The 17,005-nt window shown below is 41.5% G+C and overlaps 1 protein-coding gene across 1 annotated transcript in view; it reads left to right on the top strand.

The window, feature by feature from the left end:
- Window positions 1-7,595, top strand: part of ube2r2 (ubiquitin-conjugating enzyme E2R 2) — a 106,470-nt gene extending 98,875 nt beyond the window's left edge. The window contains exons 4-5 of the mRNA XM_048532047.2: window positions 1,383-1,517; window positions 6,403-7,595. Of these exons, the coding sequence (XP_048388004.1) occupies window positions 1,383-1,517; window positions 6,403-6,625 (358 nt within the window). The 3' untranslated portion in view covers window positions 6,626-7,595. The remainder of the gene's footprint in view (window positions 1-1,382; window positions 1,518-6,402) is intronic.
- Window positions 7,596-17,005: the final 9,410 nt, after the last annotated feature.

Below are 17,005 nucleotides of genomic sequence, written 5' to 3'. Positions count from 1 at the left end.
TTTAATTCTGCTGTATTAAAATGACTTTAGTGTTAAGATTGCTGAGCCTTTTATTTAAGCTGCAGACCACTGGTACGAATTGATTATTTGCAGAGTCTGGCTTTGCTTATTGAAAAAGTCTGATTAGGAACCATTGGGGTCAGTTTTGAGGGTGTCCTATCTTGTTTCACCTCTGAAGTTTATGAAGGAGTGAAAGTCACTGATTTGATTTACTGTTGTCTCATGTAGCTTAGTAAAAAGTTTTTTGTTTTGCAGATGGCACAGGCAGATCATTGAGTGGGTAGACAGAGTGAAGTATACAAGGTTACAGCTGCGGACGACGTGCACAAAGCAAGATTAACATTAGTTTGAAATCAGAGAGGTCTATTCAGCAGTCTGATAACAGCTGGGAAGAAGCTGTTCATGAATTTATTGGTGCATGTGTTCACGCTTCTGCATTTGACCCAGTGACTTGAATGCACATCCACGGCTATTTGACCAGTGTAATCCCGAGGAAGTGCTGAATTTTGGATAGGATGCTCGACTAAAATCTAGTTTGCACGTTTGGATAGATGTACAAGATCCTAAAAACAATTAAAAGCAAGCAGGGCTGTGACACATTTATTCCTAGCCATAGCCTAAAATCAGACTATTTGGTCATTATCGTGATGTTATTTGTGTGACCTGACTGCATGTATATTGGTTAGCGCATTCCCCCTCTTGGCCTCCCAAGTGCTTATGTGATGTAGTATGTAGTGAAGTTGTGAAAGGCAAAATATAAATGCAAGTCCTTCTTTATTGATTCTGTGCATCGTGGACAAATTTTGACAATTAGCCATAATTTACTTTGTTCGACAGGGTATTTTGTCTTTAAGTCTGGTCCTAAATCCATGCCATAAAGTTGTAATCGTTTTATGATATCCTGCGGTTTTCATAATAGACACCTATAGATTGGATACCAATGTGGTGACTCTCAAATATTGCTGTCGACTTTCAAAGCAGGACTAAGATTTCTGAAGCTGTGCATGTTGCTGATTAAAAATGTTAGATGGAGGTCTTATTACCTGACATGCTCGCTGTCATTTCAAGAACGTACCCAACAACTTTAGAGACAAGCAATTAGATAAGATTAAGTTTTTAAAATGAGAACAAGCTGAAAATCAATTGATTGATTGTTGATTCTCTGTGCTACACTTGAGAACATCTGCACTGAATGCTGAAGTGTAATTTCTCCTGCTACTTTCAGATGTCCATTTTCGAGATGTTAAAATTGAAATAACGTTCTGTCATTGCTTGAGTTAAAACATGCAAAGTGTGGTCCTTTAACTTTTTAAATAGTTTTAAACTGCAAACTTTAGTGAGGAAGTAATTAAAATTGTTTTGTTCTAACCTCATTCATCCAGGACTATACTTTTAAGTGTCATCTCCTTATTGAATGAACCAAACACATTTTCACCAGCAAATGTGGATGCCTCAGTCATGTTCAGAAAATGGAGAGATAGCAAAGGGAAAGATAAAGAATATGCTGAAATCATCAGGTAAGATACCTAGATTTTAAAAATGAATTTAAAGTTGAACTTCTCTCAGCTGCCTGCCTCCTTGCTCCACTATCTGCTCATGAACTGGAATTCTTCTCCAAACCCCACAAACAACTGTTTAATGCATAATTGAATCATCTATCATCCTTGTGATCATTTATCCATAAAGCAGTTTTTGGAAAGTTTTGCAGTTCAGATTTGAATATTCAACCATCCTAAAGTTGGCATAAACTGGGAATGTATTTGTACAGTATGGTTATTTTTGAGTCTATAAGTATAACACTTCTATTGCTTATGAAACAGACTTGAATGAGAATAAATACATGCACAAGTATTATTCGATTATGTTCACTTAGATACAATGAATTGCCCTGTAAACTAAAAATGGGAAATACCTGCACACTTAATATTATCCCTCAGTTAGCCTTTGTTTATGTGGGCCTGCTTTTGCCATCTTGGAAACAAAATGCTTGTTAAGTATATAAGTCCAATCAGTACATTGTATTTAGCAACGTTTTAAAAGCTTCCCTGCCAAATATATTATCTGGGAAAATTCATACTTGTTTAATATTATTATCAGAATGCATTATACCTTGTACAAGCCAATTAATATTGGTGCCTGTAAAACTAGGCTATAAATAAATGTTGTAAAATCCATAAAGTGCATCCGTGTAGCTTTAAAGAAATTGGATCCTTTTTGCTCCTGCACCCCTCCATTTATTGGTGTAGTTGTAGAGTATCGTTCATACCACTTTTCTGATTCATACCACATAGAGAGGAATTCTACACACAACTCTCCTTCATAGTTGACTGATAACAGCACATTAAGTAACATCAGAAATTAACCAGACAGAATTTCACTTTTGGTATAATATGTATTTTAAACATAGTTCACACAGGAATGCAGTTAATGATGCCTTCTTTATACATGTGTTCAGATTTTTTTTTGGTTCGGGATGAACTCAAATTGTATTCGAACACAGAAAATACCAAATGCTCCGTTCTTTGATTCTTTCTGGCCATAGCTAACTTGCTGTCTCTCAACAACAGCAAGAGCAATATGATCTGTAATCGCCTACTGCCTTTAACATGGTAAAATATACTAAAGAGCTTCACAGGGGCATTATCAAACAAAATTTCACACTGAGTCATGTAAGGAACTATTATTGGGTATTCGGTAGTTTTTAAGAAGAATGTTAAAGGGGAAATTGGTGGAATAAAGTTTTGAGAGAATCTCTGACCCAAGGGCCTTGACAGCTGAAGGCATGGTTACTATCAGTGATGGAGATTAAAACCAGGTGTACTGAAATAGCCAAAATTGAAGGAGCCATGGGTAGGACAGCAATATAAAATTAGAGTTTAAAGATTGTGAGTGATGATGACATTGTGGTTATGTTACTCTATCAGCATTACAAGTGTGTATGCGCAGGTTTGTATCCACCATGGCAGCTATTGGAATTGAAATGATTTTTAAAAATCTGGAATTGAAGGCGAGTCTGACTAATGAGACTGTAAAGTTTCCATCGATTGTCGTGAAAGTGCATCTGGTTCCCAATTCTCCTTAGGGGAAAGAAACCTGCCCTCATACTTTGTTTTGTCCAGGCTCTTAGCAATATGGTTAGCTCTTAACTGTTCTTGAGCTCAAAAAGGGGGTGGTGAGGTGAAAGGTGGCATTGTTTAGCCACATCTCAGTCTGTCAGTGAGTACACGTGCTTTCAGAGTTGGAGGAGTCTTGAGGCTTTTTAAAAAAAGTTTACCCTAAATCCTTCCTTATAAGTTAGTATCTTGTGAGCATAGAACATAATGATTAAAAAAAAATCAAATTAGATACCCCTATGATCACTCTGGTAGAAGCCTCGCTGTAACTGTATTAAATGCTGGATAGATTATTTCTCTCAAGCTGCATTAGCCAGTTATGCTACTGACATAAATATCAGTCACAGATCTCATTGCCTGACATGTCTGCTATCATTACAAGAATGTCACATGCAAATGAGATTCTTCTGCTCCACAGAGCCACATCAATGGTGGAGAGTAAATTATTGGCGTGACCAACTGAGAGCGCACAAGAATAGTCAAATCCATAGATGGTAAAGAGTGTTTTAGCAGCAAATGGGTTCTGCCAGGAACAGAGCCAGTTATGGTGGTGGAAATAGGCAGCTTTCATGATGGTGCAGATTTGTAGTCAAACTCATCTCTGGGTCAAATACTTTACTATGGTTGCAAACAGTCCGGTTCAGCCTCGGGTGGTTGCCGGGGAGACGGATGGAATTGACGGTTGGAGAATGCAGAAACAGTGACTTTCTTGACCTGCATGATGGAGGAAACTTGCCAGGAGGGCATATCCTGCAAGCTGTATAGACAGATCAAGTAAACTGGTGATCACATCAACTTGGATGTTGCCTGTCCACTTCAAAACCGTGCTATATTTTAGAATGAAGTTTCTAAGAAGCAAGGGATAGTAGGAGCTGTAGATGCAGGAGAATCTGAGATAACAAGGTATAGAGCTGGATGAATACAGCAGGCCAAGCAGCTTCATAGGAGCAGGAAGGCTGACATTTTGGGCATAGACCCCCCCTCCAGGAAATGTTTTCTGAAGACAACATCGAGGGCCAAAGGGCCTGTTCTATGCTGTATTGTTCAATGTTCTGGAGACCTGGATTCAAATCAAGCCATAACAGATGGTGGAACTTTAATTCAATAAATTTCTTGAGTTAAGAGTCTAATCATGACCATGAATTCATTGTCAGAAAAACCCATCTGGTTCACTAATGTCCTATAATCCTATTCCCAATTCCTCCGCCTCCGCCGCATCTGCTCCCAGGATAAGACATTCCACTCCCGCACATCCCAGATGTCCAAGTTCTTTAAGGACCGCAACTTCCCCCCCACGGTGATTGAGAACGCCCTTGACCGCGTCTCCCGCATTTCCCGCGACACATCCCTCACACCCCGCCCCCGCCACAACCGCCCCAAGAGGATCCCCCTCGTTCTCACACACCACCCTACCAACCTCCGGATACAACGCATTATCCTCCGACACTTCCGCCATTTACAATCCGACCCCACCACCCAAGACATTTTTCCATCCCCACCCCTGTCTGCTTTCCGGAGAGACCACTCTCTCCGTGACTCCCTTGTTCGCTCCACACTGCCCTCCAACCCCACCACACCCGGCACCTTCCCCTGCAACCGCAGGAAATGCTACACTTGTCCCCACACCTCCTCCCTCACCCCCATCCCAGGCCCCAAGATGACATTCCACATTAAGCAGAGGTTCACCTGCACATCTGCCAATGTGGTATACTGCATCCGCTGTACCCGGTGTGGCTTCCTCTACATTGGGGAAACCAAGCGGAGGCTTGGGGACCGCTTTGCAGAACACCTCCGCTCAGTTCGCAACAAACAACTGCACCTCCCAGTCGCAAACCATTTCCACTCCCCCTCCCATTCTCTTGATGACATGTCCATCATGGGCCTCCTGCACTGCCACAATTATGCCACCCGAAGGTTGCAGGAACAGCAACTCATATTCCGCCTGGGAACCCTGCAGCCATATGGTATCAATGTGGACTTCACCAGTTTCAAAATCTCCCCTTCCCCCACTGCATCCCTAAACCAGCCCAGTTCATCCCCTCCCCCCACTGCACCACACAACCAGCCCAGCTCTTCCCCCCCCACCCACTGCATCCCAAAACCAGTCCAACCTGTCTCTGCCTCCCTAACCGGTTCTTCCTCTCACCCATCCCTTCCTCCCACCCCAAGCCGCACCCCCAGCTACCTACTAACCTCATCCCACCTCCTTGACCTGTCCGTCTTCCCTGGACTGACCTATCCCCTCCCTACCTCCCCACCCACACCTTCTCCACCTATCTTCTTTACTCTCCATCTTCGGTCCGCCTCCCCCTCTCTCCCTATTTATTCCAGTTCCCTCCCCCCATCCCCCTCTCTGATGAAGGGTCTAGGCCCGAAACGTCAGCTTTTGTGCTCCTAAGATGCTGCTTGGCCTGCTGTGTTCATCCAGCCTCACATTTTGTTATCTTGGAATCTCCAGCATCTGCAGTTCCCATTATCTCTGAAACTGCCACCTTACCCGGTCTGGCCAAATGTGACTTTAGACTCTCAGCAATGTGTTTTGCTCTTAAACAATTGGGGATGGGCAATAAATGTTGCCTGGCCAGCAATGCCTTCATCCTATGACCAAATGAAGAAAAAAAAAATTCTGACGTGCTCTTCTTGTCACTTTATGTATATGATTAGTCCAGTTCAGTTTCTGATAAATGGTAACCCCCAGGATGTTGATAGTGGGGATTCAGTAAGTGACCTCAATGAATGTTATGGGGCAATGGGTGAGATTGTCCTTCCCGGGTATTTGTGTGGTGCAAATGTTACTTGCCATCCCAAACCTGGATTTTGATTTGATTGTCATATGTACCAAGATATAGTGAAAAGTGCCAATTGAAGCAGAATTGTCAGCGTTAGAGAATTTTGGTTAACTTTTTGTAAGTATGAGCTGGTAGTGTGGCCCAAATTCTCCTGAGTCATTTTCAACCTTTCCACTTCCCAAGTAGCTAATTCTTTTTGGTAAAACTCCCAATTTTATGATAATTTGAGGGAATTTTAAAGCTCCAAGATCTCCATCATCAGCAATAATTTGCTTTCATTTTTAAGCTTCTTCATATTGTCTCAACAGTATATCTTGGTGGGCAATCTGGTAGGTAGATTTAAACAACTATCATGTAATGAATTGGACATATGGTGATCATGAATTTTGATTAGTAAATGGTGAGGTCATTTTTGTTCTCCAGATCAAAATAGAAATTTGTGTACAAGACCTTTGTATTGGTTAGTTATTTATTATTGCCGTTACTGTTTTTCTTATTAGGAAACAAGTGCTTTCAACCAAGGCTGAAGCTGAAAAGGATGGTGTGAAGGTTCCAACCACACTGGCTGAATATTGTATTAAGACCAAAGTGCCTTCCAGTGACAACAGTTCAGACTTGCTTTATGATGATTTATATGATGATGATATAGATGAAGAGGAGGAGGAGGAAGAAGATGACGCTGACTGCTATGATGATGAGGACTCTGGAAATGAGGAGTCGTGACGTACGCAGGCCAGAAAGGGAGCAGCACTAACCTAGCAACAGCCCAGCCCAGAACTTGCCACTTGCTGAATCCTGTTGTATAGGTCTTGAAATGCTCCTTTTTAATGGACCTCTTAACTCCACAGACTGTCTCTGAAACCTCTATACTAGACTATAACCCCACTATATAATGTAACTGGATCTGCTCATTCTCTTCAAAAAAAGTGTTCACACCCGATTCTTACTCTTCCTGTCGTGGAAGGCCTGTGTAAGCCCAGTAACCTGATTTTGTTGAGGGACATGGGGGTGGTGAAATATGGAGACCTGTAGCACTCAGTAGTGAAATGGACTGCCAAGGTTAAGCTGCTCCTGTCACATAGTGTGCACCTCTTGATATTTTTTTCTTAACTATGTGGTGAAATATTCTTTTTTGGGGATGGGGACATTGGGGAGTGTGTAGCCTACTGCTTTTTCATTCGTAAGTATGTTATTATCTAGATTTACCTTTGGCAGTTTTTACAACCCAAGAGTACACTGCATTCTCCAGAAATTTACATTTGAGTTTTTTTATTGTAGAAGTAGCTGAGCTCAATCAAGTTTTCTCTTTTTTTTAAATAAATTCTGGTCAAACAGTCCCTTCACTTGATTTAAAATTGTGCACACCTGATAGTGCTGACATTTGCTAGATCTTAGCTTATTTATTTTTTTTGCAGTCGCTGAATTTTTCACCTAACAACCAAGTTTACATGACACGTAAAGCAACGTTAATAGATCAGAGAACTATATTAAATAGAAAATTGGAAAACCGTACAGTGCACTAAATAAGACAGCTGTATTTCCAGCAGCAGTTTCTTGGATTTTTCTTTTGTTTTCTTCTGCTATTTTTTTCTTGTAGGAATCAGAAGTATTTTGTGTTGTCTCCTGCTCTATAAATTACTTTGTCTTTGCATCTACTAATAAAATGTGAATAAAGTTTTGTTTTGTTATGAAATATGCAGGGTTTTATTACTCTTCAAGTACCTGAAGTTAGCCATTTAATGTAACATTATAGTTTTCCATTCAGAAAAGTTGCTGCACTGAACAATTGTAAAGACCTGACAAACTTAAGATTGATGGATTTTTTAAAAACATGGCTATTAAGGGCTACAAAACTAAAGCAGATCAATTAAGTTAAATGTAGATTATCCAAGTTATTTTTCAAAAAAATCATTCATAGAATGTTGGCATCATTGGCTAGTCCATTTTTATTCCCCGTCCCGAATTGCTAGAAGGCAATTAAGAGTCAACAACATTGCTGTGGGTCTGGAGTCACATGTAGGCCAGACCAGGTAAGGGAGGCAGATATCCTGGCCTAACGGACATTAGTGAACCTGTTTGCGTTTTTCCAGACAATCATCAATGGGTTCATGGTCATCATCAGACTCTTAATTCCAGATTATTATTGAATCCAAAATTCTACCATCAGCTATGGCAGAATTTGAACCCAGGTCCCCAGAACATTACCTGGGTCTCTGGATTAACAGTCTAGCAATAATACCACTAGGCCATCACCTACCCCCAAACTTTGGAAGACATTAGTGTTTGTGGGGTAGGACAGGGAAAACGCACACTTGTGAACATAGACACAGGAATACATTTAATAATAAAAACAGGCTTGGTAGAAAATAACATTTTCAAAGAGTTTTACATGCCACTGAAGCTCTTTGTCTTGGACCAATAAGCGTTTTTTTTTCCTGTTATATAAATGGTTGTGGTCATTTGAGGTTGACCATCTTGTGTTGAGCCTGATGAGTGCAAGAGAAAAAGATCCAATATGCTTCTTTTCACAATGTATATGAATTAAACTTGCAGAATGAGTGAATGTTGACAAATAATGTGCAACATAGGTAATTAAGTAAGGTTGGAAGAAGAGGAAAGTCATTTATTATTTTGAAGGTGCAAGTCCAAGAGGTATTCAGAAGGATCTAGGTGAATGAATCCACCACAAATCACTGAAGCTTGTGCCTCAAATTAACAAAACCATTAAAAACACACATTAGGTTTTATTTCTAGATTGATAGAACTGAAAAGTAGTGAAGTATTGCCAACCTTAATGGTAGGTTAGTCCTTTATTTCTAACAGTTTATTCACTGTGAAGGTAATTAGCCTAGAGCTACAGTATCCCTTGTATTGTGTTAAGTTGGCTTAGCAGTATTAACAACTTTCCAGTGCTTTGGTACAATTAAAAGCTGCAAGAATTTTTTTCATTATTAGCATCTCATCTCTAACTTTCCTAAATACAACATATATATGAGTGACATTCAACGCATGTGTTCAGTTGTGGCCCACAGTGTCATATCCATCCCTCGAAGAATGCTGTAAATGTTTGTAATTCTAATTGGGGGAGGCGGAATACTCGGATTTAATTCATTTTTTAAAAATAAACATCCGAGCACTTTAGCTGTTTGATTTAGCTGTTTCAGTAAGAAATCTGCTTTCATAACTTTCAGTAAATTTGGAACTATAGAAAATGGAAGCACCTTTTTCCATGATTTCATGCCAATTCCAGGTATTCTGTAACTAACCGCTTTCTATTGATACAAACTAAATGTTTGAGTAATATTACATTTTATAAAAGTAAATTTTATATCTTATGATTGCACCCTGAGGTGATGCATCTGTTTTTTAAAACACCAATTGTTTTGATTATGGGTCATTCAGCACATCGAGTGCACCTTGCTAATGAGAGTGGCTGGTCTGATGATGCTCAACTTCACTTTCCAGCTTTTCTGTACAACCTTTGGAACCTAAGTGATGACACTTGAATGAATACCTTGTGTAGTTTTAGCAAGACCTTTATGCTCCATCTCTTTGACACAAAGGCTGATCTTCCAATTGTCCTTCCTAGTACCTGCTGAACGTGTGTACTCCTTGATTTACATTGGTCTTGTACTGTACTGTTTATGCAGTCTTCATTTTAACAATATTCGGATCCTCAGTTATCCTGGTTATAGCGCATTAACATTTATCGTCCATGTCATTGAAATATTGTCAATAACTGTGGCTGACAATAAAACAAGTAGTGAATTCAGAAGAAACTTTATTACTAAAAGAACAGTGAACATGTGGAACTTGGTACATCAGGCTATGACTGAAGAGAACGTACAGATACATTTAAAAAGCATTAGGACGGTTGCAAGGGTTGATTAAAATTAATCAGGCATTCTGCTAGTCTCACACTGTCATCCTGAAAATGCCCCTTATCTGTACTCTGTCTTTTACGTGTCAATCTACTCTTCATGCTAATATATAACCTCCAACATAATAGGCTATTGTAACTTGCCTAACATGTGGTACTTAATCAAACACATTTTGAAAACAGAAATATATCGCATTCACTGCTTGTTACTGCCTCACAAGAATTGAAATATATTAGTCAGGCATTGTATGCTCTTCATGAAACTATGCTGACTCTGCTTGATTATGCGTATCTAAATGCCCTTCACATCCTTAAAGACTATCATTTTCAGAATAACAGATGTTAAGCTTATTGGTCTGTAGTGAACTGTTTGTCTCCTTCCCTATTTAATAAGGGTGTAACATTGGAAATTTTCTGATCCTATGATATTGTCCAAAATCTAAAGATTCTTGCAAGATTTCTACCAGTGCATTCCCAATCTTTGTAGCTATGGCTTTTAGTATTCTAGGCTATGTGCCATATGGTTTGCAACTGAACAGAGAGTTGAACGTGATCTTTGAGCTGAGCGCAATAGTTTTTTTTTCAAATATCAGTTTGAATTTTTTTGAGGCCAGGTCTGGAGCCTAATTACCAGTTGATTCTTATTCAAAGGACTCATAGTTGTTTCAATTCCAAAGCAGCATTGTGCTGATGGCAGTTGTTTGAACGTTAATGGGGACCTCCAGAGGTTGATGGCAAGAGAACATTGGAAAAAAAACCCCAAAGTTTGCACTGGTTTTGAACGTCTTCTTTCTCAGGAAGTATTGTGAATGCCAGAGCTCTGACTGTTCTCGTGTTATTCTCCCATTCTCCAAATATTCAATAAATTGATAATCTCAATTATAACAATTAAATGAATATTCCTTGCAGCCTACTAGAAGCTATTAACGTTGACCAGTGTCATTAGACACCAAGCAAAATTCAATTCTGTGTGCCCCAGATATTACAGATTCTGCAACTGTATAAGTGAACTGGCCAGTTGCATTCCTCCCCTTATTAATTTATCCCTTAACTCTTCGTCTGTGTGAAGATGGAGGCTGTAACCAAAAAAGGATTGATTTTAAAGCCATAGACGTTAATTGGATTACCTTGTTGCTTAACTTTGTTCAGCCGATGTTACCACTTTAAGTTATAAACCTGGAACTGGCATTATTCATAAAGGTTTATAGATTGCTAATCCACTAATATTCATACTAATATACAATCGTCACCATAATGGGCTATCATAACAAGCCTAATCAAACAACTTACGAAAACCAAAATATATTACATCCACTGTTTGTTACTGCATTGGGGCAATTTTAAGGATCAATGGATGTTGCAAGTTTCCTGTGTTTCAAATGCAATAGGGGAGGATGATTTGATTTGGCTGATTGTGCCATATTTTTGGAATGTGACATGCCACATAATACAGTGGAAGATGTACATGACAGGTCAAGGAAGGAATGTTGACCTTTGTAGCAGCCAAACAGGTTTTGATTCAGGGCTTAAATTTCAATTTTGTGTTATTGTTGCTGGTTGGAGAAGCTAAATATTATCCCTTTAGGGAACACAACCATGGCTGTATTGACCCATTCCTAGTTGGCCTTCTGTCTTTTGAGCAGTTTTCTTGAACTACTGCAGTCCACATGCTGTAGATATCCCTACAATGCCAAAGAGGAAGAGTTTCAGTATTTTAATCCAGTGACAATGAAAGAATGGCAAGATGGTTCCAAGCCAAGATGGCTTGGAGGAGAATGTGCAAGTGCTGATATGTCCATATTTACTTCACTTATCTTAAATAGTAGTGGCCATAGGTTTAGTTTGGTGTGGTGCTGTGAAAGGAACCTTGAGGACTTTTGCATTGCATCGTCTAGATGCACACACTGTTACACCTGAGTGTTGATGGTGGAAGGTCTGAATGAATGTTTGAAGACAACCCACCAATCAAGCACATTGCTTTAATCAGGATAATGCCAAGCTTCAAGTATTACAGGCAAGACAAGTGTCCCTTCAAATGGCTGCCAGGGTGGTCAGGCTTGGAATTGAGAAGCTCACTCCTAGCCTCTTTAAAAAATGTTTTTGTAAACATAAATTTATAAAATTAGTCCAGTTCAGTTTCTAAACAACGATAACACCGAGGATGTCTAAACAGAAGAGGTAAGGCCATTGAATGTCAAGGATTAATGGATATATTCTCTCCTGTTGGTGATATTCAGTGCCCAGGCTATCACAGGCATGTATGCTACTTGCCAGCCATGACATGCATAGGGTCCAGGACTTTGTGCATTTGGATTTTGATGGCTTTAGTAGCTGGAGAGGGGGAGAAAAATACTGACTGTGGTATTATCACTGGATTAGAAGTCTAGAAACACAGGTAACATTCTGGGCATGAGTCCAGGTCCCACCACAGCAGACAGTCTTTTTCAAAATTTGTGGGATGTGGGCATCACAGGCCTTTGTTGCCCATCATTAGCTGCCCTTTTGAACCATTGTCGCTTGCTATGGGTTGACTGTGCCAATTAGGGAGACAATTCCCAGGATTTTGACCTGGCAATATAGTTCCAACTCAGGATGGCGACTGGCTTGGAGAAGAACTTGAAGGTGGTAGTGTTCCCATAGCTGCTGTCCTTGTCCTTCAAGATGGAATTATCAGTAGTGGAGGGAGTTGATGCGTGTGGACATCAACCATTGATTTACCTCTCACTTGCTTGTGCCTTCTAGATCTAGTAGCCAGGGTTTAATAGGGTGAGTCTAGTTGAGTTTCTAGTCAATGACAACCTCCAGAATGTTGACAGTGGGGATTTCAGAGATGGTAACACCATTGAATTGTCTAGGGGCAGAGATCGGATCGTGTCTCGAACAAATGAGAAAGTACAGCATGGGAACAGGTTATTGGCCCTCCAAGTAAAAACCAACCTTCATGCCCTAATTAATCCAAAAGCAAACCTATCGATTCTTTTGATCCATATCCCTCTATTCCTTCCCTATTCATGTGAACACATTTTTAAGAGGCAATGTGCTTGCTTCCACCACCTCTTCCCGTGTATGGAGTTATATGGAAAGATAAGCAACAGGACAGCATGTTTGAGCTCGAGGCAGACTAGGAACACAGCAAAAATGAAGGATAGCTTAAGACATCTTGGGATTTCCACCCTCTCTAATAATGATACGAAAGTGAGCATTAAGGCACTTTATCTAAATGCTCATAGTATTCACAACAAAGTAGATGAATTAACAGCACAAATCCTCTTGAATGATTATGATGTGGTAGGCATCACAAAGACACGGTTGCAGGGAGCTCAGGACTGGCAGTTAAACATCCAAGGATTCACAGCATATCAAAGACAGGGAGGTGGGCAGAGGGGGTGGGGTTGCCTCGTTAGTTTAGAATGAAATTAAATCTACGGCACTGAATGACATAGGGTCAGAAGATGTGGAGTCTGTGGGGATGGAGTTGAGGAACACAAGGGCAAAAAAAACTATAATGGGAGTTATGTACAGACCTCCTCACAGTGATCAGGACCAGGGGCGCAAGATGCACCGAGAAATATATAGGGCATGTCAGAAAGGCAAGATCACGGTGATCATGGGGGACTTCAATATGCAGGTGGATTGGGTGAATAATGTTGCCGGTGGATCCAAAGAAAGAGAATTCATGGAATGTTTGCAGGATGGCTTTTTAGAACATCTTGTGATGGAGCCCACAAGGGAGCAGGGTATTCTGGACTTAGTGTTATGTAATGAGCCAGACTTTATAAAAGACCTTAAAGTAAGGGAACACTTAGGAGGCAGTGATCATAATATGGTTGGACCAGGGGCCTGTCGGGAAGCCGGTGAGTCAGAGATTTTGAATCTATAAAAAGGTTACCTCGTAAATAGGCGGAGGTATGCTGAGCGGGAGCAGAAACAGGACTGCAGAGTAAGTGAAGTAATATATTTGTGTGGTTGCGTTACCCGAAACACTACTCTGGTAGTGTCTCCCACCCATCCTCCTCTAATCAAAAAAAAGGTTCTGTGCGACAAAAAGTAACTAGTTTATTTTTTATTCTTTATTTTTCAACAGTCTCTTTGGGAATTTAGAATACTGGGAACGGAGGTCAGGGCAGTTTGAACGTTCCTCCTGTAGAATGTGGGAGCTAAGCTGCTGACTACATCTGCAGGAAGTGCACCCAACTCCAGCTCCTTGAAAACCGCGTTAGGGAGCTGGAGCTGGATGAACTTCAGATCATTCGGGAGGCAGAGGGGTTTGAGAGGAGTTACAGGGAGGTAGTCGCTCCTCAGGTACAAGAAAAAGGCAGATGGGTTATGGTCAGGGCCCGGAAAGGGAACCGGCAGGCAGAGCAGGGATCCCCTGTGGCCATTCCCCTCAACAATAAGTATACCGTTTTCGATACTGTTGGGGGGAGATGACTTACCAGGCGAAAGCAGTGGGGCACAGGTCTCTGGCACAGTCTGTCCCTGCTGCTCAGAAAGAAAGGAAAGGGGGAAGAGGAGCAGAGAAGTAGTCATTGGGGACTCCATAGTTAGGGGGACAGATTGGAGGTTCTGTGGGGACGAGAGACTCACGGTTGGTGTGTTGCCTCCCAGGTGCCAGGGTGCGTGATGTCTTTTTTTTTGTCTTTTTTGAAATGGTGTTTTTGGGATCCTTGAGGGGGAGCAGCCCCAAGTCGTGGTCCACATAGGCACCAACGACAGAGGTAGGAAGAGAGAGATGGGGATTTAAGGCAGAAATTCAGGGAGCTAGGATGGAAGCTTAGAGCTAGGATGAACAGAGTTTTTGTCTCTGGTTTGTTGCCCGTGCTACGTGCTACTGAGGCGAGGAATAGAGAGAGAGAGGAGTTGAACACGTGGCTACAGGGATGGTGCAGGAGGGAGGGTTTTGGATTCTTGGATAATTGGGGCTCTTTCTGGGGTAGGTGGGACCTCTACAAGCAGGATGGTCTTCACCTGAACCACAGTGGTACCGATTTCCGGGGGGGGAAATTTGCTAAGGCTATTCGGGTGGGTTTAAACTAATTCAGCAGGGGCATGGGCACCAAAATTGTAGTTCAAGCATAGAAAAGGTTGAGTACGGAGGTCAGAAATAAAAAGTTTCAGGGACGCAAGATGGCACTGTCAAGCAAGAAGTTGGTTTGAAGTGTGTCTACTTCAACGCCAGGAGCATCCGGAATAAGGTGGGTGAACTTGCAGCAAGGGTTGGTACCTTGGACTTCGATGCTGTGGCCATCTCGGAGACATGGATAGAGCAGGGACGGGAATGATTGTTGATTTTAGATGATTCAGTAAGAGCAGAGAAGATGGTAAAAGAGGGGAAGGTGTGGCATTGTTGGTCAAGGACAGTATTACAGTTGCAGAAAGGATATTTGGGGACTCGTCGGCTGAGGTTAGAAACAGGAAAAGAGAGGTCACCCTGTTGGGAGCTTTCTATAGGCCTCCGAATAGTCCCAGATATGTAGAGGAAAGGATAGCAAAGATGATTCTCGATAGGAGAGAGAGAGACAGGGTAGTTGTCATGGGGGACTTCAACTTTCCAAATATTGACTGGGAACTCTATAGTTCGAGTACTATAGATGGGTCAGTTTTTGTCCAGTGTGTGCAGGAGGGCTTCCTGACACAGTATGTAGATAAGCCAACAAGAGGTGAAGCCACATTAGATTTGGTACTGGGTCATGAGCCCGGCCAGGTGTTAGATTTGGAAGTAGGTGAGCACTTTGGTGATAGTGATCACAATTCTGTTATGTTTACTTTAGTGATGGAAAGGGATAGGTGTATACCAGTGGGCAAGAGTTATAGCTGGGGAAAAGGCAATTAAATAAGATTAGGCAAGATTTAGGGAGCACAGGATGGGGAAGGAAACTGCAGGGGATGGGCACACTAGAAATGTGGAGCTTATTCAAGGAAAAGCTCCTGTGTGTCCAAGATAAGTATGTACCTGGCAGGCAAGGAGGACACTGTAGAGGGTGGGAGCTGTGGTTTACGAAGGAAGTGGAATCTCTGGTCAAGAGGAAGAAGAAGAAGAAGAAGGCTTATGAAGGAGATTGCCAAGCCTTTGGCATTGATCTTTAACTCGTCATTGTCTACAGAAATAGTGCCAGACGACTGGAGGAGAGCAAATGTGGTTCCCCTGTTCAAGAAGGGGAGTAGAGACAACCCTGGTAACTATAGACCAGTGAGCCTTACTTCAGTTGTTGATAAAGTGTTGGAAAAGGGAATAAGAGATAGGATTTATAATAATCTAGAAAAGAATAAATTGATTAGGGATAGTCAGCACGGTTTTGTGAAGGGTACTTCGTGCCTCACAAACCTTATTGAGTTCTTTTGAGGTAGTGACCAAACAGGTAGATGAGAGTAAACCAGTTGATGTGGTGTATATGGATTTCAGCAAGGCGTTCGATAAGGTTCCCCACACTAGGCTGTTGTACAAAATGTGGAGGAATGGGATTGTGGGAGATATAGCAGTTTGGATCAGAAATTGGCTTGCTGAAAGAGGACAGAGGGTGGTAGTTGATGGGAAATATTCATCCTGGAGACCAGTTACTAGTGGTGTACCACAAGGGTCAGTGTTGGGTCCACTGCTGTTTGTCATTTTTATAAATGACCTGGATGGGGGCGTAGAAGGATGGGTTAGTAAATTTGCAGACGACACCAAGGTCGGTGGAGTTGTGGATAGTCACGAAGGATGTTGTAGGTTATGGAGAGACATAGATAAGCTGCAGAGCTGAGCTGAGAGGTAGCAAATGGAGTTTAATGCGGACAAGTGTGAGTTGATGCACTTTGGTAGGAGTAACCAGAATGCAAAGTACTGGGCTAATGGTAAGATCCTTGGGAGTGTAGATGAGCAGAGAGATCTCGGTGTCCATGTACACAGATCCTTGAAAGTTGCCACCCAGGTTGACAGGGCTGTTAAGAAGGCATACAGTGTTTTAGCTTTTATTAATAAAGGGATCAAGATCCAGAACCACGAGGTTATGCTGCAGCTGTACAAAACTCTGGTGCGGCCACACTTGGAGTATTGCGCACAGTTCTGGTCACCGCATTATAAGGAGGATGTGGAAGCTTTGGAAAGGGTGCAGAGGAGATTTACGAGGATGTTGCCTGGTATGGAGGGAAGGTCTTAAGAGGAAAGGCTGAGGCTGTTTTCGTGACAGAGAAGGTTGAGAGGTGACTTAATTGAGACATATAAAATAATCAGTGTTAGATAG

The sequence above is a fragment of the Stegostoma tigrinum genome, chromosome 1 (assembly GCF_030684315.1).
Source record: "Stegostoma tigrinum isolate sSteTig4 chromosome 1, sSteTig4.hap1, whole genome shotgun sequence".
In the NCBI taxonomy this organism is placed as follows: domain Eukaryota; kingdom Metazoa; phylum Chordata; class Chondrichthyes; order Orectolobiformes; family Stegostomatidae; genus Stegostoma; species Stegostoma tigrinum.
This window is presented reverse-complemented; position numbering and strand designations above follow the sequence as displayed.